At 46.9% G+C, this 27,944-nt stretch overlaps 1 protein-coding gene across 2 annotated transcripts in view; it reads left to right on the forward strand.

Moving 5' to 3' along the window:
- LOC149369477 (uncharacterized) overlaps window positions 1-20,777 on the forward strand; it is a 42,163-nt gene extending 21,386 nt beyond the window's left edge. For both annotated transcript variants that reach the window (XM_089558849.1, XM_089558850.1), the window contains exons 3-4: window positions 7,884-8,105; window positions 17,137-20,777. In XM_089558849.1, the coding sequence (XP_089414975.1) occupies window positions 7,884-8,105; window positions 17,137-18,984 (2,070 nt within the window). In that variant the 3' untranslated portion in view covers window positions 18,985-20,777. The remainder of the gene's footprint in view (window positions 1-7,883; window positions 8,106-17,136) is intronic.
- The last annotated feature ends 7,167 nt before the right edge of the window (window positions 20,778-27,944 follow it).

Below are 27,944 nucleotides of genomic sequence, written 5' to 3' on the forward strand. Positions count from 1 at the left end.
ACCCATCACGACTTAACAGTGAGTTACCATCATATCGCATGAAGAAATTTGAAGTTAAGCAGGTCAAGTTGCATGCGTATTGTTTGCTGTTGTTTTTGGGGCTTGCCACCTTGACCTGGTGGATGTAAAGTGATATGTCGTGCCTTTTACCTCCTGGATGATGTCGTGATGTCGTGGGCTGCTGATTTGTCTCATCCATCTCGTGGTATTGAATATGTGCTGATGGTCAATTTTGCATCTAATTCTGATGAAGTCTGGTCGTTCTGAGCAGCAGCCGCAGAAAGCGTCGCATTTAACGGACGTTAGTGAGAAATGAGCATTGGGATTGGCCACTGGACTCAGGTTGCGAACGCGTGAGTGTACTGTGGGAACGATCACTTGTGCCGGGATGTTGTCTTGTCTAGGAACTTGTTGCTATATTCACTGCAGGAACCTCTTTCTTTAATTACTTTTTTCCAGATGGATAATAATACACACGTCCGCTGAAAGTCGTCTAATTGATGGACAACATCAAGCAGTGACCAGAAGTTTGCAGTGCCCACATTGCTATTGAAAAGTACAAATGCACTTCAGGACCTGCCCACAATGTGTTAAAGTCTTGATGCGGCACCGCCATAATACGACTGACAGTCAGGTCATATTTAACACATACTGGAGGTAAATTTACAATCCCTTTTACGACTTGGTCTCGGTAATTTCATGGTGAGGAAAACAATTTGTGAAACAATGCACAACATGATGAAAGCAGAACAACCACTTGTCCTGCACTTTTATCCCACGTTCAATATCTGCACCGGACTGCCCTCTGCACGCCTACCATCCACGACATGGGTTGAACATATCCGATAGTTCATAATTGGTATGAAGATTTTCCCATACGTAAGAAGTCTACTGGCAATTTAATTGCAGGTCACTGAGAAAGCGGCGTAGCAGAAACATATTGTTACGCGGCGGCCAGCCGAAGAATGAGACGTGGTGAACCATGGCTATGAGATGATTTAATGGCCACTGGCCTAGCACGGGCGCTCCGTCCCGCGCCACTGCCAGCTTCGTCTTCGTCACACTACCCGGGGCCTCCGAGCGATCGTCCCGATCGGTGATGAACAGACGGCAAAATGGTGATGGTCTTGAGTGAAGGATCGAACAATATGTAGAAGATGGTGCAGTGCTGGCCGCCACGATGAGAAAGATGAGAGAACGAGTCCCGGTCCACGAAGCATCCGGGCCGTAGGGTGCCAGGAGCTGTCGGCCGAGGTCTCTGGACGCACCGAACGGCAGAGGCAGGGGGACGGTGTCTTCCCGTTTGGGTCAGTGGTGTCTTGGGTCAGTGGGGTCCTGGGTCCGTCGGGTCTTGGGTCGTCGTGTAGTGTGGTCCGGGCGGGGGACGGGGCTGGGGTGAGCGTCGAGGTCGGTTCAGGTCGGGCGGGCTGGGGCACGGCCGTGCGGCGCTGACCAGGTACTCACGGCCGACGTCCACGGCAGGCCCAGGACGCCGAAGCTCCGTGACCAGGATGGCGATGAAGGGACCCCAGCACCTCACACCAAATGTTACGCGGCGGCCAGCCGAAGAATGAGACGTGGTGAACCATGGCTATGAGATGATTTAATGGCCACTGGCCTAGCATGGGCGCTCCGTCCCGCGCCACTGCCAGCTTCGTCTACGTCACAATATCACAACCACATCGGGATTGTCTTTGCATGCTTCCCAAATGCACTGTCGGTGATCCGCTTCTGATTTCTTTGATTACTTGTGCAGCCTGTGATCATGTGGTGTTGTTCCGATGATGCTGCAACCGTGAACGGCAGTGATTAAGGGGTGCAAAAATTTAAAACGACAAAAGCCCGATGAAAAAGGCTGCTCTGCAATGCATAAAATGCGTGAGTGCACAGCCCACTCGAGACTGGCAACAACGGATCGGCGTAAATGGAAATGGCTGTTGACGCCCAATGCATGGGGTTAGATAGTATTTTCCTCCTCCCTGGCTTGCCTTCAGTAAAATGGTGTTTACTCAATCTCACAAGCTGTTTGCAGCACCGTCAAAAGTAGAGCTTTCTTGTCTAATCAGGGCTGCAGGGGCACAGCAAATACTCCCTAAAATATCTGAGCAGTCTAGGGCTATTTTTGACTGAAATTCTTAAAGTTTAGAGAGCATTTCTATTAGACGTGAAATTAATAGTCAAAACCCGCATGGGCACAGCTCTGCGGAGGCCTGTTGCGAGGTGGTGAGGCACCGTTTTTAGGCAACGTGGCATCGCCCAAGTTGACTGTGTCGCCCGTGTCGCCTGGGTGCCATCCATCGATTGTGCACAGCTTCCCCAGGCTGGCGAAGCTTTAAACACTCTTGAAGCGCTTCGGATCAAATGTGGGGGCAGTTCAAGACTGAACTCGATCATCACGAGGACTCTGAAACTCACCCAGGTGAGCAAGCGAACACCCTACCAGTGGACAACGCCGACAGAGAAGGCGGGCAGAGTGTTGTCACCGAATAAGCGTTCTTGTGGAACAGCCTGTGAGTAGACAAGGAAGCTGAACAATTTTGACCTCAGCATGTTACAAACGGTGGTGCACAGCTTGTTCCAGAAAGGGGAAATACCAGCGGTTGCCAAGGTGATGCGTGCAGCGTTTCAAAGAGAATGACACACTACCTACCGTTTTCACTGTGACGATGCAAAGGATGCTGAAGAAGTTTACAGGAAACACTGTGTCAATGCAGTGGTGTTGAAGCAACGCACATTGTGTAGTGTTGCCGCCAGTGCCTGCGCCACATAGTGGAGCTGCGACGCCACGGTATGCAAATTTTTTTCACTGACAAAATGCCGTCATCACACATAGTGTGACTATCCAGTCTGCGCATGAAGCATGTCGATCTGGACTGTTGACTGCTCTTCAAAACTCCAGTGGCGAAGGCAGCAGACTTATTGTGACTCATTGAGGCAGTGAAAGTGGTTTCGTCGAAGGCGCAGCAAAAGACTTCCAAGCTAAGAAAAGCTCGGGTGGCTACCACGAGCAAATGAACAGGGATCACTCCAAAAAGTGGAGCATGCCAGAAGTTTGGAAGAACGCTAACATTATCTTAATTCATAAGAAAGGAGACGTCAAGGACTTGAAGAATTACAGACTGATGAGCTTACTGTCCGTTGCCTACAAGGTATTTACTAAGGTAATCGCTAATAGAGTTGGGACAACCTTAAACCTCAATCAGCCAAGTGATTAGGCAGGCTTTCTTAAAGGATACTCGACAATAGACCACATTCACGCAATCAATCAAGTGGTAGAGAAATGTGCAGAATATAACCAGCTGCATATATAGCCTTCATTGATTACGAGAAAGCATTTGACTCGGGGGAAAACCCCAGCTGTCATGCAGGCATTGTGGAATCACAGTGTAGAAGAATGTTATGTGAAAATAGTGGAAGATACCTATAACAATTGCACAGCTACCATAGTCCTCCATAAAGTCAGCAATAAAATTCAAACAAGCAAAGACAGGCAAGGAGACACGATCTTGCCAATGCTATTCACCGCCTGTTTACAGGAGGTATTTCGCGGGGCTTGAAATGGGAACAGTTGGGGATAAGAGTTAATGCAGAATACTTAGGTAATCTGCGATTCGCTGATGACATTGCTTTGCTAATTCACTGAGATGTACTGCAAATCATGATGAATGAGTTAGGCAGGCACAGCAGATAACTGGGTTTAAAAATTAACAAGCAGAAAACCAAAGTTGTGTTCAACAGCCTCGCAAGGGAACAGCAGTTCGCAACTGGTAGCGAGGTGCTGGAAGTGGTAAGGAAATATGTCTACCTAGGGCAGCTAGTGACCACTGATCCTGAGCATAAGAGGGATACAACTAGAAGGATAAGAAATGGGTGGAGTGCATATGGCAGGTTCTCTCAGATCATGAATGGCAGTTTACCAATATCCCTCAAGTGAAAAGTATACAACAGGTGTATCTTACCGGTACTCACCTATGGCGCAGAAACATGCAGGCTAACCAAGAGGGTTCAGCTAAAGTTAAGGACAATGCAGCGATCTATGGAAAGAAAAATGATAGATGTAACGTCAAGAGAATGGAAGTGGGCAGAGTGGGTGAGAGAACAAACGCGGGTTAATGACATCCTAGTTGAAATCAAGAGGAAGAAATGGGCTTGGGCAGGGCATGTAATGCGAAAGCAAGATAAGTGCTGGTCCTTAAGGGTAACGGAGTGGATTCCAAGAGAACGCAAGCATAGCAGGGGGTGGATGAGGTTTTGAAGTGTGTGTGGATATGGTGGCCGTAGCTGACAAAGGACAGGGTTAATTGGAGGGACATGGGAGAGGTCTTTGCCCTGCAGTGGGCGTAGTCAGGCTGATGATGACATATACCACTTAGCACAGATGTTATTTTGTACACTGGTGATACCAGTGTGTTTTACTGTGGCAGCCATATAGTCTCTTTTCCCACAATAATCTTTAATCCCTTGGGTAAAAATGCTTGTCACTTCTAGCCTTCACCTTCCAAAGGCCTCCTCCCACCAGAAGCTCCCTCAGCACCACAACAAAAAACGCACCATAGAAATTCAACTCAAAGATGCAATGGGGAAGGTGGTCATTGTAAAAGGGAAATGTTCAACCAGTACTGATAAAGCAAATGTGTTGCATCTCATCTTATGATCGCCTGTGCATGTGAGCAAACGTTAAAGAACCCCAGGTGGTTGTAAATAACATAGAGTCCTTCACTATGGCGCCTATGTCTCTTCTTTCTTTCAACTCCCCCTTCATCCCTTCCCTCACTGCACGGCTCAGATATCTAGGTTTAAAGTTCTTTCTCTCATGAACTACATCAAACTTACACACGCCATGGCCGGACCCGAGTGGGTGGGGCGTACGGCTTCTTATGGCCTGCGCACTTGTGGTGAACAGAGCTTTCCTCTGCGAATTGTGCTCTCTGCCGCTGCTAGGGTCGTGACGACTCTACCCTTCCAGACGTTAACTCGTCCCGCCCACTTGTTTTTGTAGTGACAGGGCTGCACGCCTGGATTCGTGCATTCGCTTGTCTCGTAATGAGGAAAAACAAAACATGGAGGGTTGCTCTACTTCATGGCCAACGCTGCTTGCTGTTGGCTGCTTGGACCAACGCTGGCCTGCAGTATTTTGAAATAATAAAAAAAATGAAATAAAATAAATAAATAAATAAAAAAATGACGACCGACAAGACACGTGTTTTCTTTGATATATTGAGAGCTAAAAAAAACATGCAAAAGAGAAATCGCCCTCCAATTTCCAGACACCAAGAAGAGCATAGGGCATGTATTGTGGCTTTGAATAGTAAGTTGGTTGGCTTATGGGGTTTAACATCCCAAAGCGACTTAGGCTATGAGAGACGCCGTAGTGGAGGGCTCCGGAAATTTCGACCACCTGGGGCTCTTTAATGTGCACTGACATCGCACAGTACACGAGCCTCTAGGATTTCTCCTCCAAAGAAATGCAACCGCCACGGCCGGGATCGAACCCGCGTCTTTCGGGTCAGCAGCCGAGCACCATAACCACTGAGCCACCGCGGCGGCCTTTCAATAGTAGGGACGGACTTCTATTAACTTATTTACACTGCTGATCTTTCATAGCATGGACGGATTGTAGGCCATTCGCCAGCGATCATACAGGCCGGAATGGCAGACGCTGAAGCCGAGCGGCAAAGAATACAGATTCAGCATTCGAAAGCTTTGTGCTGGCTTTTCACGTCCTCTATCATAGATGTCCGAATTTTCTGATGTGGTATGGCATATTGATAGCACAGAATAATATTAACGATTCATTTCTTAACACATAAGTTGAGGTTAGGTGTGATGGCACAGATAGCCGGAGAGATCATTCTGAATATCAGGAGCTGCAGTACGTGTCTGGAGAGGTGTGCCGAGGATACTTTTAAGAAATTTTAAAAGCCTTTTTTTTGTTTTGTGCTCCATAGGTATTTACTGGTAGCATATGCATAATTCCCCATCGAATGAGGCAAGTATTTCTTTTATATGTTTAATAAAAGAGATTCGGACTATTGCCAAGCAACAGTTGAGTTATCTTCTATGTTTTCATCATTTGGTAAGCTGTGTGGCTTGTGTTATGATATAATTATTGCTCTGCCTCATTCCCATTTTGTGCACATGCATCGTAAGCATAACAAGGCAAAAGTGAATCTCTTAAGTTTGAGTGGAGCTGTATGCTGCAGGAAATTGGCATTTCTTTTATTGTGCGGCCAGGTTTTTTTCCACATAACGTTTGCGAATGCATTTATTCAGCGAGGCTCACCAAAAATGGTAATGACGAGGCTGCAGAAAGGAACAGAACAGTATAACTCGCAAGCAGTTTTCGCTTTCTAGAATACAGTGGTTCAGGTTTCAAACGGCTGGGCCAAAGAACAAGGGGACATGCTATGTATTCAAGTGATCATGAAGTATTAAGTGGGGACCAGTGCAGTAAGGTGCTCATGTTACTGCCTTAAATAGTGCGCATACTGCAAATAAATTTTTCCTACAGTTAAGCTCTGCAGGTTTATTTTCCTTGACAGCATGAAGTATGGTCTGCTTATTTGTTGGCGTGCCTAAAAGATTTAGATTTCGAGTTCACTTGCTAGCACCGAACATTCAATTCTTCAAGCCTTTCATGCACTGTGTTCCTCTGGAGGAATTTAATGTCACTTTGTGCCAAAGTTTTTTGCATGTTCAGTGAGGAACAACAAAGGCTGACGCTGCTTTTTGGGAAGATTATATTACATTTGGGCCCCTAATATACCAGTAGCAGCAGATGTGATCATGGGGTGCTCCATGCACTTCTCAAGTTTGATACATCTCACTGGAGAGTATAAACCTAATTGTCGTCATATTCCTGCTTGTAAATGGTTAAAAACTCGCAACTTAGTTAAGGCATAAAACATGTACAGGCCTACGTCCTCAGGCATACCAGCGTTCTTGTTGTCGAGCTAATCTGCAATGCACCGAAAATGCAATCACACAACAAAAGCACCAAGGCACTTCTTACACAGGTGGCCGGTCTGCACGTGGAGAGGTAGGGCATGGTAACTGCACCATGATCGTGCAGTGCGAGGAGACAGGAAACCCCCCCCCCGTGTGAAGGTCGTTCAAAGTGCGCATTGCTGCTGCTCTATACTCCGTTTCATACATAGCAGTCAACGCTGCAGAGGTTGCTGAAGTAGTGCGTCTGTGAAGCTATTTTACTCCGCAACGTATCATTCGTTCTCGAAACTCCGGTCATTGTTTGGACGAATACAAAGAGCGGCATAAAACGATGTAGTAGCATTGAAAATCGCGGTCGAAGCTGTGAGGCGCTCAGTGTTCGGGCTCTCTGGCTATAATTTTCACGGAGCGTGAACTACTTTTTGGGCGCGGATTTAGTAGAAGCCATTTGCCAACCGCGTATCACACTGCCACGTGTACTTTTTGCTTCTCGAAATCTCGACGAGCCGCAGGACGAAAGTGTGGCGAGAGGTAAAATGAAGTCCGGGAGGCCAGTCCGGCCAGTCGTGGCCGGAGTCCAGCCAGTCGCGGCACCTAAGATTTGTTGCTACGAAATATGTTTGTGTTCGTCTTGGCTGTAAGGCGAACTACTTTTTGCGTGCGGACTTAGCCTGCGCGAAAAGGCGTGCTAGCTTTGGCAGCGTTGTCTGCTATGTATCCAATCTGGGCGTTCACATGCATGCTTATTGTAATACAGCGTAGAAGAGAGACTGTTACTGTGCCTTTCCTCGTAACCAATTTTCATTTCCCTTTGACTGGCACTCCTTTGTCATGCTTTGTGCTGGCTGCCTTGTGGAACAGCATTGCAGCAACTCTGCTGGGGACATGTCAGCCCCGTTCACAGCTGCTTGCTGGTTCACCATCTCTGATTGCAGTGCTGGTCCAATCCGACTGCCACCTGTCCCGTGGTGCTGCATCTGTTGCCGGTGCTGAACGAGTATTTCTTCCGCGTGGGCATTAAGGCTTTCGAGGTTGCACCGGGTAGGCTCGCCCTCACTCCTCACTTCATGTCCGGCTGGACCCCAATCAGGACACCCGATCAGGACACCCAAGCCATACTGCTGCACTGCCTGCTGACCAGGCACTGCTGTGTTGAGGTGCGTGGCTTCAAGCTAGTCTTTGCCGTCTGATTCAAGCGGCGTCCATCGTAACAAATTTTTGTGCCTCAGGTGGTGTGAACACTGCACTGTTTCATTCTGCTGCATGTGAGTGGCACGGCTCTTAAGACCTCCAGCGTGTTAACCCTTTGTGCAGACACATGTCCCACTTCCTTCAAATGCCAGGAGAACGGAAACGGTGCCCCTGCGTGCCATATTCTTGCATGCTGAATTCTTCAGAACTGTCATAGAAGCGATTCAGTGTGTTTTATCTTTCACCAGTGGGCCTCCTTGGTGTTCAGTGTCCTTAAGAGTAATGGAGTGGATTCCAAGAGAAGGCAAACGTAGCAGGGGTCGGCGGAAAGTTAGGTGGACGGATGAGATTAAGAAGTTTGCGGGGATACGGTGGCCACAACTGGCAAAGGACAGGGTTAATTGGAGACACATGGGAGAGGCCTTTGCCCTGCGGTGGGCATAGTCAGGTGGATGATGATTATAATGATGATGTGTTTGTACAAGTGAAGGTTCACAGTTTGGCACACTGAGTTAAGAATATGAACCTTATTTTAGTTCTTTTTACAAAGTCATTGGTACAGTTGTATACCCGTTTCTTTCTGCAAAACCAATATACTAGAAACAGTAGTAGCAGTAGATGTGATGGCATTCAGCTCCTATAGTCATTTTGGGAGAAATTTTACCATTTCTAAACATGTCAGACATGCACACAACACGGCTTGTGCTATATAAAAGGGTAAAGTGATACCAAGGACAAATTTATGTGTGCCTGTGACGGTAAAACTACAGGGCTCTAATGACAAAGGAGCCACTTCCACGGGAAATGGAGCTTTTTTAAGCTAGGAAAGATCAGGAAGTGAAATACAGATATGGCCATCTGTGGCTATTTTCACAAGGAAGCTCCAGTGGTTTCAGGAGTTTTTTTTGTTTGTACCTGGATCTCTGAGGCTTAGTTACACCAGTTTTCATGTCAAGACACTGATCACAGAGTCCCTTGCAAGTTTTAAGAGTATCCTCTTGCTCGATCGCTTGTGGTGTCTAGACTTGCAATTCCAGGCAAGGAAGAAGCATCCCATGCATTGTGTGGAAAAGGCATTGAAATAAGAAAGGAAAAGCAAACCTGGGCATAGCGCACCTTCGAGACTTTGTGAGAAAATGGACAAGTCATGGTTTTGTTAAGTGTCTCCAGGCGACCCCTAAGCTAGCAAATGGAGTTTTTCTGAAATTTACCATTGTCTCACACATTGAATTTGTGGAAAACTGGACAGCTGTCTTGCTCAAAGAAACACAGTCGTACTACTATTAAAAAAAGTGCCAAGCTTTCCTGTTCATCTGCATCGTCATGACAAGGAAATTGAGCCTTTAGCTTTGCTATCATAATGGACGACACACTCTAAAATTAAGCTCATGCATGCTTTACGGTCGTCAAGGTCTACAAGTGGCTCGGGAAGCAGGCACTTTTATATGCACAGCTGACTTACATCAGTGACCGTGCAGCACGCCATTTTAAAAGTAGATATCTACTTCATGAGGTGTAGCTCAGCAATTGCACATGTACTAAGTGGATTTTCTGAGCAACTTCATGTGGGAGAATTGTCTGTGCTGGAATTGGAAACCATCTAAAGCACCATGCAATACAGGGTTATCTCTAAGGACACTCAGCGTTCTTCATCAAGTCAACGTCAGAAATGGTATACATACTCAGTTCTACGCTACAAAACGTCACACTAATTCACCTCTGGAAAGTTGATGTAGCTTTCAGGGAAGAGGAACCAAAAGAATGGGCTTCTTCTGCTGCCGCTGTGCATTGCCTCCCAATATCGCAGTTGCGTCAGTCCTTGTAGGCTAACACCACCTAGTGCAGTCTATCTAGTGCACTGCACTGGCTCGGGCCAGCCCGAAAGCCCGGGCCCGGGCCGGGACATGATCTGTTTTGCTGGGCCTGGGCCGGGTCCGGGTCTGAAGTTGTGGGCCCGAGCCGGGCTCGGGCTTAAAGCGGCGGATGCGACTCGGGCTTGGGTCAGTACAGAAACGGCCGGTGTCCGACTATTCATTCACTATTGCTGAGTGAATTACACAACTGCGGCATTGGAGCACCTACACGGAAGAGCTAATGATTATAGTACGCCTGAGAAAAGAAACTAAGCTTTATTGATTGACTTATTTATTTCCTTACTTCCACGCCGCGCTGGCTTAGTGGTCAAGGCACTTGATTACTGAGCCGGGGAACCAGGGTTTGCTCCTAGCCTCGGCGGCCAGATTTCTATTTAGGAGGCAAGCATGACAGCCATGTACTTTCCAGTATCATTGCTCGTTGAAGAAACACAGGTGGTCGGAATGACCCGGAGCCCTCTGCTTCGGTGTCTCTCACAGCCTGACTCCCTTTGGGCCCTTAAGCCCAAAAAATAGCTTTGATTTTATAGCTATATTTTATTGTGAAAGCAATACTACTTGCACTTTCACGCCCTTGCCGTGCCGTGGCCGGTGACCACCATCGTGCCGCGGCGGTGACCACCATTGACATACATTTGACCTTGATCGTATTAGATTGAATTAGATTTCATTAGATTGGATTAGATTAGACTGGATTGGACTGGATTTGACTGGATTAGATTAGATTACATTACATTAAATCAGATTACATTACATTACATTGGATTGCATTGTATTGGAGTGGATTGGACTGGATTGCATTGGATTGTATTGGATTGGATTAGATTACATTAGATTACATTACATTGGATTGGAATGTATTGGAGTGGATTGGATTGCATTGGATTGGTTTGAATTACATTACATTGGATTGGAGTTGAATGGATTGGATTGCATTGCAGTGGTTTGGATCGGAGTGGATTGCATTGGATTGATTTGGGTTATATTAGATTGAATTGGATTTGATTGGATTGGATTGCATTGGACTGGATTGGATTGTAGGGGATTGTATTGGAGTGGATTGCATTGGATTGGATTGGTTTGGATTTGATTGGATTGTATAACCAATGCACCACCACAAGTCTAACCACAAGCACCACCACCAGCTACAATACCAGCTGTACCATGGCGTAGGTACGAATATTGCTTTCACAATAACCGGGCTTAACCAAGCTAAGCCACAGCAAATTTTTTCTCATGTGAGAAAACTCACGAACTTAAGCGTGTTCGGTTTTCTTTTTCATCAGCTGACCGGAACGTCTCGTAAACAAAATAGCCACAAAAGCTCGCGAGAGTTTGTAAATCTCATCTCATAACCACATCTATCCCTCCTAGCTTCTTCAGCCTGGTTGTCAGGACAAGTTTTTTGCCCTGTAAGTTATCACATGGTTCGCGCGTTATGTTCTGCTCCTCCAGTAAGAGTTAAATTCAGCCTGTCTTAATTGACCAATGATCGTTCGTCATCCCAAAACATACCTATACAATATTAGAAATGCATTCGGGAAGAACATATTAGTTTAGGACGCTTATAGTCTTCAAAACACACACCATGAAATACTCAAGCCTTTTTAGCTTTTCGTTTCTGCTGAAAGGCGACCAGTTCGGCTATGAGTGCAACCTGTGAGATCGCGTTCACTAAAAAAAGTCATCCCACTGCTTGCTAGGCAGCTTTAATGTTTATACTTCCGGGCGGCAGAATGTAACTGATTAAAATCATGAGGGAATGCAGAGTAGTCTATTACGCATGTATGCAGCCCTTTTTATTTGGCTCTCAGAACTTCTGACTTTCTCTTTACGCACCTACACGAGATCACTGTCCAGAAGACGGTCCTGGCGAGCACTACTCTTAATCACTTCCTTCTGGGTTAAAAAACCAACTTTCTGCAAGCCAAACTGTGGTTTCAGAACCTTTGTCGACCAGTTTCTTATCGGTCTAGTAGCAGTCTATTTGCTCAGAGTGAGCAGTATATCTCAAGCGTTACTGTAAAACGGGCCGGGCCCGGGCCGGGCCCGGGCCGGGCCCGGGCTGGGCTTCACTCCGGGATTCACGGGCCGGGCCGCTAGAGTGATAAGTTAGCGGGCCTGGGCCGGGCCCGGCTTGAAGCCGCGGGCCTGGGCCGGGCTCGGGCTTCAGGTCTCGGGCCCGGGCCGGGCTTGGGCCTCAGATTGAGGCCCGTGCAGTGCTCTAAGTCGATCCCAGACATATCTCTTTATTGCCTGTATCGAACAGTTGTAAAATCCCTTTGGGGATCTCATGCAAAAGTATTGCAAATTTGTTTGCGTTTATCGAACATCTGCACCCCATATTTGATATATCGAACTCCGTGCGGTGCCACGCCCCTGCAAGTGCGCTTCTCCCAGTACACCCCACCCTGGATGTGGGCTTACTCCATTAGTGAGTGCTCCTGCAAACTGGCTTCTCCTAATGGGGTTCATGATCCGAAATATGTCGCGCGCGGCATAATCCTTGGACAGCGCGGAGCTGCAAAAGTAAAAGTCACGTAATGGGAACTTTGCGCGGGTGTTACGGGCTGGGTAGCAGCATCCCACCGCTACCACCAGTTGTTACGACTCAGGTAGCACGACCAGTTATTGGGATGTAGGGTAGTGTAGTTGGGCCAGAGAAGGGACAAGGATAGATGGAAGTTGACATTTGGGAATGAAAACGCAAACAGGTTTACTCACACTTTGTAGAAACGTATTTACATTCTGAAGAAAGAGAGTCAACATTTCAGAGTTCATAGCGTCGAGTGACTGGATGAGCCTTTTGGGCAGGGCCCATAGCTTTTGTTCTCACTTAGGGTGCTTGTTAAATACCCTAAGGCTCCGCCCCTTCTCAAGGCGGTGGCCAATTCAACACGAGGCACAGATCGGAAGAGTTGCACAGCACATAGCACGCGGAGGCACCGAGGAAATTGGTGAGGAGGATTTGGAGGTCCGCTGCTACTTCGCTCCAAGCTGTACGTGCCCATCCAAACACAGGTGCAGCACTGTGGTCACAACCTTGGCGGGCTCTCTCCGCTCGGGAGGGCTCTTGTCAGACACGGTCAATTACTGGAAGACACCGTTCCCTTCTTCCCCCGTCATCTGTCCATTGTCGGTCGCTTCTTGCGGGGGACCAAAGGGAAGGTCGTTCACCACCGAGTCGAGCGTGGGAAGAACTCCACAAGCTGGTTCCCAGCCAGTATTCCTTTTTTTGGTGGGGTCATCGTGGCATCAAACGACCTGTCGAAATTGCCGCTGCTGTTGCCGCCACCGTGGTCATCCCGGTCGATGGAATCTGCGCCTTAATCCTCTTCGGCTGGTGTGCATCCCGTTCATAACAGGGGAAAGAGAGAGGCTTTAATATGAGAGGGAACAAACTTTTTTCAACTTTTTTGTGGTATGAAAGGAAATAGGAATGGCCATAGGGGTACAGTAATAGGGGCATGTAAGGAGCTGGGAAGACAGAAATCGTGCTGGCTGCAGGCCTGCAGGCGCCCAGTTTCTACATGCTGGTTGGCTGACTCCGCTGTAGCCAAAACATGTGACATTAGCTAGCCATCGCCAATATTTTGGCCATTTTTGCTGTTCCTGCTGTCAGTGCTGCTTGCAAATGTGACTGGTGTGGTACTGATTGTGGTGCGGTGGCTGTTCTTTTCGCTTTGTTCGTGAGGCCTCTGTGAGTTCGCTTGTGACTTGTGTGGTGCCGTGTTTTCTTTTCGCTTTGGTCTCATGTTTGGGAGCCATGAACGTGGAAAAACATAAAAATATAGACTTGGCAACAAATGCGGACATCATTCGATGGGTGGAGGCTGACGAGAAAAAAGTCGTTGGTCACCGATGCATTCGGAATTCCTTGCAACGCGGAGAGTACAATCCTGAAGAACAAAACCAACGAGAAGTTGAAGGCAGTGTAATCCAGTCACCCCGGAGCGTGTTGTAAGCGTGCTCCGACCTACAGCAAGGTCAAGAAAGCTTTGTACGGCTGGTTCCTAGAGACACGTGCCAGAAACATCGATGTCAAGGGCCTGATGCTCGTGGAAAGAGCGAAATGGTTTGCTGTCTGTCGCCTTTGGAGAAGAGAGATTCACTGGTGGCACTGGTTGGCAGCAGCGTTTTAAGAATCGCTACAGCATCGTCGGAAAGACCCTCTCAGGTGAAAGCGAGGTGACCAGCAGCACTGATGCGAAGAAGTAGCTGTCCGAAGAGTGGGCAGAGATTTGCAATAGGTTTTCACCGTTGCAAATATTAAACGCAGATGAGACGGCATTGTTTTGGCAAATGCTGCCAAATAAGCCTCTGCACCTGAAGGGCAGTGCATACCATGGTGGAAAAAACAGCAAAGTGCGTGTCTCGATTTTGCTCGCTGCAAATGTGAATGGGTCATGCAAACTGCGGCCACTGGTTATCAGCAAAAGCAGGCCACCACGCTGTTTCAAAAACATGAAATGCTTCCGGGTTCGGTACACATTTAATAAAAAGGTTTGGATGACACGCGATCTTTTCACCGTGTGGCTTTGAGCATGGGATGCCCAAGTGGAGAAATCAGGCCGCCAGGTTTTCTCTTCTTCTCAACAACTGTTCTGCCTATCATATCGTCTACCAGTTGAAGCAGATCAAATTTCTGCCGCCAAATACAGTGGCGAAGCTTCAACCTCTCGATCACAGCATAGCGAAGGCATCTAAGGTTGGTTACATATGGTGGCTGGTGCCAAGGCTCCTAATCAACCTTCGGATGAGAGTCAAACTCAAGGTGAACCTTCTCGGAGCCATACATATGTTGTCTGCTGCTCAGAATGACGTGAAGAAAAGCACAATTGTGAACTGCTTTCACAAAGCAGGGTTTGTGGTGGCTTCAGACGACAGATGTCTAGACGCAGAAGACGACGACGCTGGATGCCTGGACAGCGAGTTTCGTGAGCTTTCAGCGTTTGTAGGCACCGTCCGAGACGGCGAAATAGCACAAGATTTTTACAGTGCTGACGATGACGTGCAAGCCGTTGCGAATCATGCTGATGCTGAGATTGCGGCTGACATCATTGATACCGAGGAAGCGGACCCGAGCAGTGGTGAAGATTCTGGCGAAGAGACCCAGCCGCCATGCACTGTGGCTAAACTTGCATCCGCATTCAGAGTCATTCATCGCTGCTTTGCCGCAATGGAAGGCACTGTACTTTCACATTTGGATACTATCAACAAGCTTGAGGACAGCTTAATGAACTTTATTGTGCAGAAGAAGAGGCAAGCTAAGCTCACAGACTTTTTCTCGCAAAATAAAGTGCGGTGGTCGTGCCGCTGTGCTTCCGTTTTTTGTAGAGTTTGGAGGAGCAAATCGGTGAGTTTCCACATGTTACGATCCCGGGGAATTTGTCCGAGATGTGCGCAATTTTGTAATAAGCATCTCAGGTGTAATTTATATTTCGAATTATCGATATATCGGAAGTTTTCGTTATCCTCTTCGAGTTTGATACATCCGGGATCGACTGTATACCACTTGCTCCACCTCTTTGCGGATAACAAAGGACTATGTCATCATACATGCATTCTGTAATAAGGCCTGCAATTAAAGAGACAGTCGCGCACAGTGCTCTTTGCATTTGAAATGTGCCCGTTCGTCATGTGTGCTGTGGGCTGTTTCTGAACAGAAGAACTTTTGGGACACTTGTCCGGTTATTCGTGGTGATGCGAGAGCGTAGAGCCTCATTGTGTGGCCCTTGTTACTACAAATTACACACAGCAATGTTCTCGTTTTGAGAAGAGTGTGGTAAGGGGATAGTTGGTGTGACAGTATAAGAACAATAAATAACTGAACAAAAAGGATGGGACAAGAGGGAAGACGCACACGGAACGTGCACAGATTAACAACTGGTTTATTGCACGAACGCCTCATTCCTTCAGCAACAGAGCGCATGCACACTAACCTCTGTTATGCTCCTATGTTCTCGGCGCGCGCAAGCGTCGCGGTTGTGGTCGGACATGTCACGTTCGGACATGTCACGGACATGTCAAATTCGGGGCAGAGGTCTTTTTTTTCTGCGCCTTGCAAACTGTCGCGTTTGTGAAGTTCAGCGAGGAAAGATAAACAAAAGAAGGTTGAGTGTGGCACTAACCACAGGAACAGGTTTGCGCATTGTAGATTGAAAGTAATCTATGAAAGTAATATATGCGATTCCGCTCAGCTGTGGCAAGGTGTATGTCGGGCAAACCGTCCACTGCATCAGCATAAGATTATTAGAGCATGCGAATTCCTTAGCTGATTCATTGATCAGCATCTGCCTAAGCACTCTAAGACCTGTAAGCATGATGACTAAGAATTCTCTCCACTTTTTGGCAGGACTAAGGTTACAGGATGCGTGAGAGAAAAGAAAGAACGCGAAATTCTTGAAGCCTTGGAAATCGTGAGATCAGGGCCTGACAAATGTGTTAGTGAGCCGTACATCCAGTTACACTGCAAGGAGTTGGAATTTCTTAGGTTGACGAGATGATTACGTTTTTTTTTGTCTCTGTGTGGTCAGTGTGCATGCGCTTTGTTCTTGAAGGAAGGAGGCGTTGGTGCAATAAACCTGTTAGTCTACACTCGTCCCGTGTGCTTCTTCTATCTTGCCCCGACCTTTTTGCGCAGTTACTGATTGTTCTTGTGATTCTTGTTTTTCTTCTAATGTGCGTAATCATTTATTCAGTGTCTTGTTCCCATACATGCCTGCCACAGATGGCAGGTGCAGGCTTCACACAGACGAATCGGGCCTGGTGATGACACTTTCCCCCAGGCAACGGGCATCCACCAGACTGGTGATGCCACGTCCCTTCTTCCAGTGGGATTTCTCCGCTCTGGTGATGTCACTGCTTGCCAGTGTGACGACGCCAGTTGCCAGGTTTATGCTGTCTTGAGGCTTCCATGCCACTGCGTATTAGTGCCCTCTACTTACCATCAGGCCTTCGTGTCTAGGAAAATCATGCCTGTGGCCATTAAATTATGTTTTTTTTAACTGTGTAAAAGTTAAGAAAAAAGGTGTGCTAGTTATGTCTTCTAAAACAACAAAATGAGCATACTCTGCTACTCTGCTGAAATGTTTCCCTGTGTTGCCTTTCATTTGACGTGCAGGCAATTGAAAAGGTGCATTTCATGCTGCCGGGCCACCTTGACCTGTTCTGTGACGCATTGAGGAAGAGCGTGCTGAGAAGACTTCGAATGGACGCGCTGAGAAGACTTCGACTGGGCGCGCGTTCGCCGAGAACCACAGCAGTGGAGAGCATCATCACCGCCATACGTGACTCTGAGCACATTGTGGAGCTGTCTTGGAATGATTGTGTAGTCACCTCAGGCAACTTGCAGGCTGCTGAGGATGCCTTCGCTGCCTTTGTCACCAACTCCAAGTCTCTTCGCATCCTTGATGTGACAAATTTTCGGCTTTTCTGCGAGTCGGTGACGCTTGTCAAGTCGTTGGAAAAAAATGTGAGCATCGAGAGCCTCCTGATCTCCTCTTCAATGCTACTTGGTGAATGCGGAGATACCTTTTGTCATTATCTCGCTCACAATGCAACACTGAAGAACCTTGTAATTTGCTGCAATTTCAGGTTATATATATCCGAGTTGGAGAACGTCTTTAAGGCCCTCCGGAAGAACTCAACTCTCCACTCGCTGGCCATCAAAAAATTTTACCTACAGCCTTCCATCCTGCAGGGCTTTGCTAGTCTCGCTACTCAAAACACAACCCTACGTGAGGTCAAGTTTCTGCAGTGCGTTCGGATGTCTCGTTTCTCTTACGGAAGTGAAAGTGCTGCATTTGTAGAAGAGGATATGGTCTCAGCTGTCATGACGGCCTTGCGGGGGACATCTTCGCTGCGAAGGCTCACTTTTACTGGAGCCTCTTTCCCCGAAAAGTGGGTCCGCCTGCTCTTGGAAGCAGCCACTGCCTGTCATTCTCTGGAGGAGATCACCTTTGGTGACGTCTTGTTGCAGTCCTCGTCCGAGACGTTTTACTGCGAATTGCGAGACATGCACATTGCTGAAAAGGTCAGGTTGGACTCTTGTGATTCGCAGCCAGAGGCATTCATATCGGCCCTGCAGTCATGTGGCAAGATTCTGGGCAAGGGGCACCACCGGTTGTCGGGACTGGATCCATTGAGGTTTTGCAGCATTGTCACGGCCGTCACTCTGCATGACCACATCACCAGGTTAGAGCTCGAAGCTAGGCATTGCAGAATTGGCACTGAGCACATGTCCCTCCTTGCCAACTACTTATCTTCGACACGAGCCTTGAAAGAAGTCTCCTTTGTGTTTTATATTTCTCAGGAGTGCAGTCACATTGTTGTCGAGGGCCTTTGCAAGAACACAACGCTAGAGAAACTCTCCATCGAAAACTGTTCCATGGAGTCCAGCGATGTCACCAAGCTTTGCAGGTGGGTGGCGGCCAGCAGGAAGTTGTACCACCTTGTCTACTTGAATGCTGGCTACCTTGAGTTCAGGGCACTGCTTGAGAACCTGGCTCAGCTGCTTTCTGATAGCTACACGCTTACCCATATATGCATCAATTCGTACTTCAACTTCCGCACATGGGAGAGTGTCGAACAACTGAGTCTGCGCAACCTGTCACTTGTTGAGTGCGCTGTGGCATTTGTGCTAGGTTCGTTCGTTAAGCGGGCAGCAGCCGCCTTCGAGCAAGTGTCATGGCATCCACAGGTGATGTCCAATGTTCTGCTTAAACTCCAGGACAGCCCCGCGGAAGTGAACACAATGCTTGAAGAGTGCAGGCGACGCGTGCAGATGGATTTCTGGCAAATTACCGGCGTTGTGCGCAGTGAACTCGTCTGCTATGAGAGACTCGATGGGCGAAAGCAAATCGATGAGCTTGATGTGGATGCCTGGCTGCATGTGCGGGCCTTCTTGCGCATCAGTGACGTGCTGGATGAGACAGCGGGGGTGAAGTCACGCAAGAGGAAACGACCATGAAGATTGGCTGCCGATGACAAGCATGGCTGCCGTATTCCCTTTGTGCAATATGTGGTCTTTCCTCTCATTTTTTTTTTCTGAACTCCACAAATGCATCACTGGGGCTCAGTATGGAACTGGAAGTTTGCAACTTCTCAACAGAATAGCTATGGTTTTAAACTTCTGCACTCTCTGGCAGGGCCTTACTACTGGATGCGCTGCACGTTGCAGTTTCTTTTTCACTTTTGTGCCTGTTATCAGGAAGCTGCAGCTGTATGCCCAGTGCAATGTCTCATGCTGCTTTCATATCTTATTGGCTGTTCACGAAGCCCCGTTCTGTGCAATAAATTTTGTCCAATGTGGAGTTGTTTTGCTAGAGAGCTCATTTGTAGAGTTTCTGCAAAAAACATTGATGCTCTCCTCACTATTTTTTTATTCATACACCTAGTCATGGTTCATAACCCATCTGTTCTGGCCTGTGTTGTTTAACCGTAGGCAAAATCACTGCTGTTAATTTATTTGTATTCTTGTTAATCACCTCCACAGCTTAAAAATAATTCCAAACACTGCCCTTTCACTAAAGTGTAAAAAATGTGTGCTTCCCTAGCCTTAGAACATCTTACAGCATTATGCCATGTTTGTATTCTCTTGCAGTTGTCCGAAAAGGTGCAGACCAAGTAAAGTTTTCCCCTCTGTTCTAAGAGATATGCACTAGCAAAGAATGTCTCTTAGCTGCAGGAATATTTAAGGGGGATTGGACAAAATGCAGCTGTGTTTCCTTGGCTGCTTTACAGTTTAAGTTTCACGTTACAGCAAAGAATGTCGAAAAGGAACATTCACAAGCCTATAAACTGTGCAGTGTCGGTAGTTTGGCTTTCGCAGTTGCATCATGGTGCTTTGGAAGCTTTGGTTGACCTTAACAGTGAAGAGTTTGAATGTATTTTACAATGTTGCCTTTTTATGTGCTTGTATTCTCATGGCAGCAATGGACGCAGTAATTAGAAATGCTAATTAGTTTTACATGCAAGAAAACTCAGAAGCCAGATTCTGCTTGAGAGGAATTTAGCTACTGCTGTTTGGAGCAGAAAGTACATGACCTTAATGCTATGCTTGCTCCAATACCAGTTTTTCGCTCCAAAGAGAAAGCGTTCGAAATGTTTTTCTTAGTTTTTATACTGAATGGCTTGGAGGAGCATTGGCTACAATACCAGTATGTTGCTGAAACTTTGGCCTGAGGGAAGCAAAGAAGGATAGAACGAGAAAGAAATGCATGATGTCCAATGACCTGCATGGTGTGCGGATTGCTGTAAAGGAATGCCAAACCAAGTTAGGTGAAAAGCTATTTGTGTTTATCGGACGAAGCATCTGCAGCGTAACAGTACATATCAATGGGTCTATCACGTTTACATAGAGAGGAGGTATTAAGTGATGCATATATATGACGCAGCCACAGTGTGCCTTGCAGCTTTGCCACTGGTGTGGGAAAGTGCTACTGTTGTGAGCATAGATTGGGCTCACTTGCCTTTGCTCTGTTTCGTTCGCTGTCATTAATTTGCCAAGCAGTGTGCAAAAATAAGACTCGCACTGTGTGACCATTTGGTGAGTCCTGTACGTACCCATTCAGCATCTGAGCCAGGAACCTCATGGCCTTGGACAATGGGCATTGTTGTCATTATACTGTGTTACGCTCATTTCCATCGTGCTTATACACTTTTGCCCTCACTGTACATCAAATGTGTTTCTCCAAAGGGTGCCTTGTGCAGTTATGTAATGATTTATGGAAACATTTTTACCATTTATTAAACGAAGTTTCCTTTCGCTAAGCAGCTCAACTTGCTGTCATTTTTTCGTAACCTTGGTGGCCATGGTGCCTTTAGCGCTTGAGTTGTGTATTTCGGGTCCAGATAGTGCTATGTATGGATGAGTACGACAGGTATGTGTGCAGATAATAAGCCGTGTTATATGTTATGCACTTGTTATGCACTTGTTGAAAGTGAGCTCTTTTCTACGTACTGTGGGCTGCAGGCACGACCCACAGCAGCGTAGATTGAGCCAAGCAAGGAACCAAACTGTCTGCTTTATTCAAGTGAGAAAACACATATAAATCCAGCTTTCAGCACAGGCTTTTTAAATAAGACTCCTGTTGTGGCCTAGGCCAGTGCCATGTACACCTCTCACTGTGAGAGCAGATATAATTCCCAGTGTCTCTTACAAGTCTAGCCTTCCATGGGGTATGGCTTCTCGGCAGTACCTCGTCACTTGTAATGGGCCTCTAGAGTGGTCTGATGCGCTACTTGGGGTGCGTCCCTTTTCTGGTTGTAGTGATACACTTTCACTGCAGGCATGCCAGTGGCTGCTGCTGATGAGGTGTTGCATTGGTACCTTCCCCATGAGCTGGTGCTTGGAGGCTTCGTGTCTCCAGTTCACGATGTATCTCCGTGATGGCAACCCTGTATTCTGTTTGGAACATGACCAGGTTGCCCCTGCTGCACTGCAGGAAAGAGAGAGAGAGAGACTTTAATGAATAAAGGAGAGGTCTGCCTGTTTATGAGCCTGGCATGCTACTCCAGATGAGGGTGGAAGAAGAGGGTGAAAGAGAGAGAGAAAGAGAAAAAAGAAAGGTGACATCAAGCGTACTCAACACTCACAAACACACGATTATCAAAGGGTGCCCACTAAACCCGTGTCCCTGAGAAAAACTAAGAATAGTTTTGTCCCTTGCGCAGCCGAAGTCGCATCACTCCAGGGTCCAAGGACATGCTCCAGGTGCACGGGGCCGTCCTGACGGAGTCCTAAAGCACTTAAAGGTCCTCGCGCACACCACATGTCGAGCACAGAGGGCTACTTGATACACCAATTTTATAAATATAGAATTTAGTGAAGGCAACGACCAGACGAATTCGGTGCAGGCAATTACGATCAAGTCTGTCTAAATTGCATGGCATCTGAATGAAATTCACAAGTTGGGTCGGTGCGAAGAAGGGGTCTGTATTGACGCTGCGGATCACACCACAAAGAGCGTTGCATCTGCCATTAACAGTCAGAAGTCTCGCGCCATCACTACGAGAAAAGGGTATCGGCAGGACATCGTGGGGGGGTCCTCCATCCTTCTTCAATGTATGGGTAGGAGCAAGGAGGTGTCACCATGCGTCGACCTCGCTGCACCGTCAGCACGACCGTTGCCTGCGAGGCCGCAGTGAGCAGGTAACCACTGAAGCACAACACGGTGACGTAGCTCACAGGCCTCCGTGTGTAGTCTGTTCAAATCATCAAAGGTCTGCTCCTGAAGGCTTCCTGATGACTTTGTCGATTGTAGTGCAGCGCGAGAGTCACTGAAAATAACCCACGCAGTTGGCGGTTGTTGTAGAATGTAATTAAATGCTGCTCGCAAAGCAGCCAGCTCGGTAGCGGTAGTCGGGGTGTGGTGACTGAGTGTCGCAGAAATTGTGGTGCGCGTTGACAGAATCCAGACGCCAATCAATGAGATGGATGTGACAGAGCCACCAGTGCAGATGTGGCGGTATGCACTGTATCAACCATACATGTGCGCAAGAGCAAAGTATTTAAGTGCAGGACCGGAGGTATTCGTTTTTCGTTTAATGCCAGGGACTGTGGTCTTGAGTTGCCATCCTGCGTTCCTCCAAGGTGCAGAGGAGGTCATGACAAGGGGCTGGTAATGTGATGAAAGAATGTCAGAAACTTTCTCTATACAGCACTCTGCGAAGGGATGGTTAGGTACACGAGCCACAAACCGCGCTTGGGCATGAAGGCGCTCCTGTGTTAACAGAGAGCAGATGGACGTCTGCTCTCTGCTACAGTAATCACTGTGGAGGTGTTTTTAGGAAGGCCGAGGCTGATTCGCAAGGCTTTAGCTTGCATGGCTTCAAGGATTTTAATATTGGTTTGCGAAATACCCTGAAGAGCTGGGAGGCTGTAGCGCAAAAGACCTTCACGGAGTGCGCCATACACCCATAGTAATGAAGTTGCAGAATAACCTTTTCTGATGGTGGAGAGCATACAAAAGATGCGTAAGAGCAGAGCTTGATTTTCAGCTGTTGCACAAGAGAGGACCATGAGAGTGACCTGTCAAATGTCACGCCCAAAAATTTATGGCTTATGACATACGGTATTGGGGTGCCAGCTACTTTCAGCATGTAGCGCGAGAGATCGCGCCTCGAGAATACAATTGCCAAGCTTTTATCTGGCAACATGGCGAGACCACGCTTACTTAAGAATGATTCAATGCAGCTTATTGCCCTCTGTAGTCGGACATGCACAATACGTCTGTTGAGTCTGGAACACCATACATAGATGTCATCTGCATATAGGGAGATTTAAACTGTTGGTGGCAAGCATTTTTCCAGGCCAACAAGTGAGATATTGAAAAGAGTAGGAATTAATATCCCCCTGAGGTCCTCCACGCCATATTTGGTGCAGAGCAGTGTCATCTTCACTTGTTGACATAAAAATCGATCTTCCGTGAAGATAGTCACACAGTCAGTCATACATTTGTCCACCAATGCCAGCTGATTGTAAGGCTGAATAAATTACCTCATGCGTGACATTATCGAAAGCTCCCTTCACGTCAAGAAGCAGAGCTATGGTCACAGACTGCTCTGCTTTGCTGCGTTTGACAAAATTAGCAAGGGCAATAACGTCGTCAATGCTTGTGGTCGGTCGGTGAAAAGTTTAGGGGAAAGCTGTATAGCTTTCCTTTGTAGCCGTATGGCTGCGCTCGGGTGGATGTCAATGCTGCTGCATACCTTTCGGAAACCAGACATGGTCGGAAGGTATAAATTCCCCTATTAGTCAGGTCCCAGGTTAGGCGGGAGTGAACCATTTTCTCCATCAGTTTTCTGATGTAACTGAGAAGTGCAATATGACGGTTGGCATTTAAGTCAGTTGATGGTTTTCCAGGCTTGAGAATAGGTATGACACGCGCACGCTTCTAGCACGTTTCAAGGCAGCTGGACTCCCAGGAGGTATTACAAACTGCGAACAGCTGAACCTTGGTCCTAGTTGTCAGTGAGAAAGGGTAGTGTAGCTTACACCATCTGGTCCTGGGCAGAATCTTTTATTGGTAGCTGCCAGAGCCGCTTGAAGTTTATTTATTTATTTATTTCAAAATACTGCAGGCCTATGTGGCCCAAGCAGGAGGGGCAAACAACCTAACAACACACAAAAGAGACGAAAAAACAATGCACAGCATCATTCGGCGATAACAAAGGGAAGATAAAAACAACAGCATTAAAAAAATACAAAATGAGACAACTTAACCAAGGAAATGTTCTTCCAATGCGTTGCTAAAATTGCTATTTAGAAAAAGGAATTCTGGGAGCATGTTCCAATCGGAGATGGTTCGGGGGAAGGAGCTATACTTAAATGAATTTGTTCGTGCAAAGGTAGGCTGCAGTGTTCCTTAGTGTGTCGTGTACGTCTGGTGGTAGAAGGGTGAACATAGTTAGGTATTGGAATGTTTACCTCGCGTGAAAGAATCGTACGGAGGAACAAAATTCGGTTTATTTCGCGGCGGACTTTCAGACCGCGGCAAAACCATCGAAATAAACCATCCATAGTGAACGATTCGTCAAAGAGGGCAGTGTTAGGTGAAGGGATAAAGCTTCGGGGAGGTAATGGCACAGATATGGCTGTTAATTGAGCAGTGATCTTAGAACAGAAAGCCTCCGCTGCGTCGAGACGAGAGATATTCGCTTTCACAGCTACGCACTCGGAAGGATTTAATCCCAGTCAACCACGGATATCCGTGGTATGTCCGAGTAAGGTCCGAATCTCCAGTGCCAGGCTGGGATGTCCGTAGGGCATGCCTACGTATGTCCATATTCGGATATACGCATCGGAGATTCTGTGTATGTCCGAGGGACGTTCGTTATCGAATGGCTGGCAGACACCCGCCGGCGGATGTCAGAGGAGTATCCGTAAACATCCCTCTTGGGATGTGAGCTCGCATGGCATATATATTTTGTTTTCCCTCAGACAAACATTTTAAAATAAATTCTATTTTGCAAAGGACAAAATTCACACAATCACATTTCTACCACCAACTGGTTTAATATTCAGATTGATTAAGATCACTCATCTATGGTGTTGATGTAAAAGATCGAGAATTAAACTAATTGCTTGGGTTTCTGGCGCCAGTGCTCATAATTAACGCCCTTTTATCCTTCAGCACTCCTTCGAGGTGCATGTAGCCATGCATGCTATGATGCATGCTGCCTTCCATGAAAACAAACCCGCATAAACTCCTACCAGGGCCCGTGGCAGAGCGGTAAGCCTAAAATTCAATCTAATCCAATCTATCAGCCAATATTTGCGGCGCGATGGTCTCGTTGGTTTTCGTCGCGTGGTGCTCCTTTCGACCTTTACTTTTGCTGCAATGTGCGGTTTGTTCGCTCTGTGGTTGCTTGGCTGTGCTACAAATGTAATGTGTCACCTACGCGCTCGAAAAGACCTTCGTTTGCTTCTGAAGGTCTTGTGAAAAAGCTCCGGCGTCGTATTGCACCTGACCCCTTGCCGAGACATGCTTTGTTGCTTTGGATGAAAGAAGCGGCCATGGTGTTACCACTTGCGAGGTAAGTAACTGTGCTTGAAAATTACTTTCAGGATGTTGCTGTGGGATGAGTAAAGTGCATTAACGCAGTTGGACTCTGTTGTGCAACTTGTTTGCCACGGAGTGGAAGTTACAAGCACTATGCATTAGCTGCCGCAAACGTTTCTCGTGTTCGTAAAAAAAAAAGTTGAGACGGTGTGCAGTTGCATGGTGTGAATCTTAAGGCAATTGCGCGTATGTTCATAATTGCGATAAAACAGAACGCTGGAAAAGCATAGTGCCAGGATGGTGTTAGTTTTTCAGTGCTTCGCGACTGAGTTTTTCTTACTTTTCTGTTGCCTTTGCAGTGTGGATGAGGCCCGGCTACCGAGTGTATTGGTGCCTACATTAATTATGCCAAGCCATGGAAAGCACAGGTAGGTTGAAAATGTCATATGAAAGTTGTTCATACTTCCACAGCTTATCAATTTGTTCATTAGGCTTGCCAAATGGAAGTCTCCAACCATCCACTACACAGTACTTTGCACTGTGCAGTAGCATTGTTTAGGACAGCTTAACTGTTGTGCTAAGTTTGCGAGCTTCAGTCACATTTTTCACTTCCCAATCACTGAGTGCAATGAGCTCTTGCAGTGCTTTGGTATAACTTTGCCAAACATGTTATGCCCACAGGGCTCAATGCTGAGCCAGATAGCAGGACCATATATGGCACTCCTAGAGCCACATGTTCCTAGATTGTGACCAGACCTCTCTTCCTTACTCCTGTGCAGCTGTGGATCATCAAATATGCTTCCAGTGCCCTGATGCGTGATTCATCAGTGAACCCTGTGGGCATTGTAGTTTCGACAGAGATTGTGTTTTGCTGCATCGTTGACAATGTGCTGTATAAGTTGCTCTCTCATACTTTATTTTCTTGTCTATACAGTGTGGATGCGACTGACCTAAGCTAGCAGCTATATAGTACCTGCAGCGTACAGCAGCAACCTTCAGGTAAGTTTGGTTTGGTTTGGTTTATGGGGTTTAACGTCCCAAAGCGACTAAGGCTATGAGAGACGCCGTAGTGAAGGGCTCCGGAAATTTCGACCACCTGTGGTTCTTTAACGTGCACTGGTAAGTTTGAACTACAGTGCAAGTTTGACCCTCTCACATAATGAATACTTTCCTTCTGTTTGCTCTGTGCAGCGGAGGGTATCTAGCTATACTGCAGTGTTCTTGTACAGTAATGGATAAAAATTTGTGGGATGAGAGTTCTTTGTAAGATATTTTCTCTGCTGTTAGCCAGAGCAATTTAATCAAAAGCCTAGAATCATGAGGGGACACGGATACACGATCTTACTGAACAAATTTCAGCTGACTGCCTGGCGAGGCAATGCAAACATAAATATTTTCGGAATGCAAACTTTTCTCTATGAGTGTACCTTGTGCCCAGCCTAAGTCATTAGCTAACTTGCAACGGTGTGGTAAGGATCCCTACTCTTACACTTGAATTTTTCTGACCATCAGTATGGAAGTGACTGCCTATGGGAGTAGCTGTGGTGTCTTGCAATGTAAACGCATTTTATCATGAACTGGTACACAGCTCTGCAGCGGGGCATTTGTTTTTGCAGTTTTTTTGGAAAAGCAAAATATTTTGTATTGCAAGAAATATTCTCATCTCTGTTGCTTACAACTTACTAGTTGTTCAAGATGTAAACATGCTTTCAGAGCTACAGATGACTAATTTACTTGGCACGGTGGAGTTACGGCATAGAACTGAATGGTGTCTGTCAAATTCGCTTGCTTTAATGACGTATTCTGAACTTAGTGTTTACTGTTTTCTGCAGAAGACTCCCCGGCTTGGCTACAAATTCATCATGGTCTGTACAGTCTCCTTCCTGCTGCGTTAACTATATGTATGGTCAGCTTGATGAATTCCTCGTGAAGACGGCATTTATGTCATAATAAAATCATCCAGACTTTGATATGCTTTGTCATTTTGGTCGATTGCTTTACAGATTCATGCATATTACATACAGCAAGGTGTGTGTCCGATTTCAGACACTCTGCGGGCTTTTAATAAGCCCAGTGGTCCTGCGAGGTGCACTGATTGGTGGTTGTAGTTCTGGCTTGCCTCATAATGGTGAAGAATGCATTACCTGCAAATATCCTCAAAAGATCCGCCGTCGTATATCCGAGATGGATATCTGTCAGCAGTCTAAATAATTATATTTGTACCTCCGTCGGAGGTCGGTGCGAGAGCCGTTGGACGTCGGCGGATCTCCCACGGATATCCGTACATCCAGTAAAGGACATACTTCGGACGTTCGATGAATGTACACTGGTTGATTGGGATGGCACGGGCTGGCTACTAAGGCTGCGTACAATGCTCCATACCTTAGGAAGAGGCTCTCTGGGATCAAGCTTGGCGCGAAAGGAT

This window comes from Amblyomma mixtum, chromosome 1 (genome assembly GCF_055824585.1).
Source record: "Amblyomma mixtum isolate Tamu chromosome 1, ASM5582458v1, whole genome shotgun sequence".
NCBI classification, from domain to species: domain Eukaryota; kingdom Metazoa; phylum Arthropoda; class Arachnida; order Ixodida; family Ixodidae; genus Amblyomma; species Amblyomma mixtum.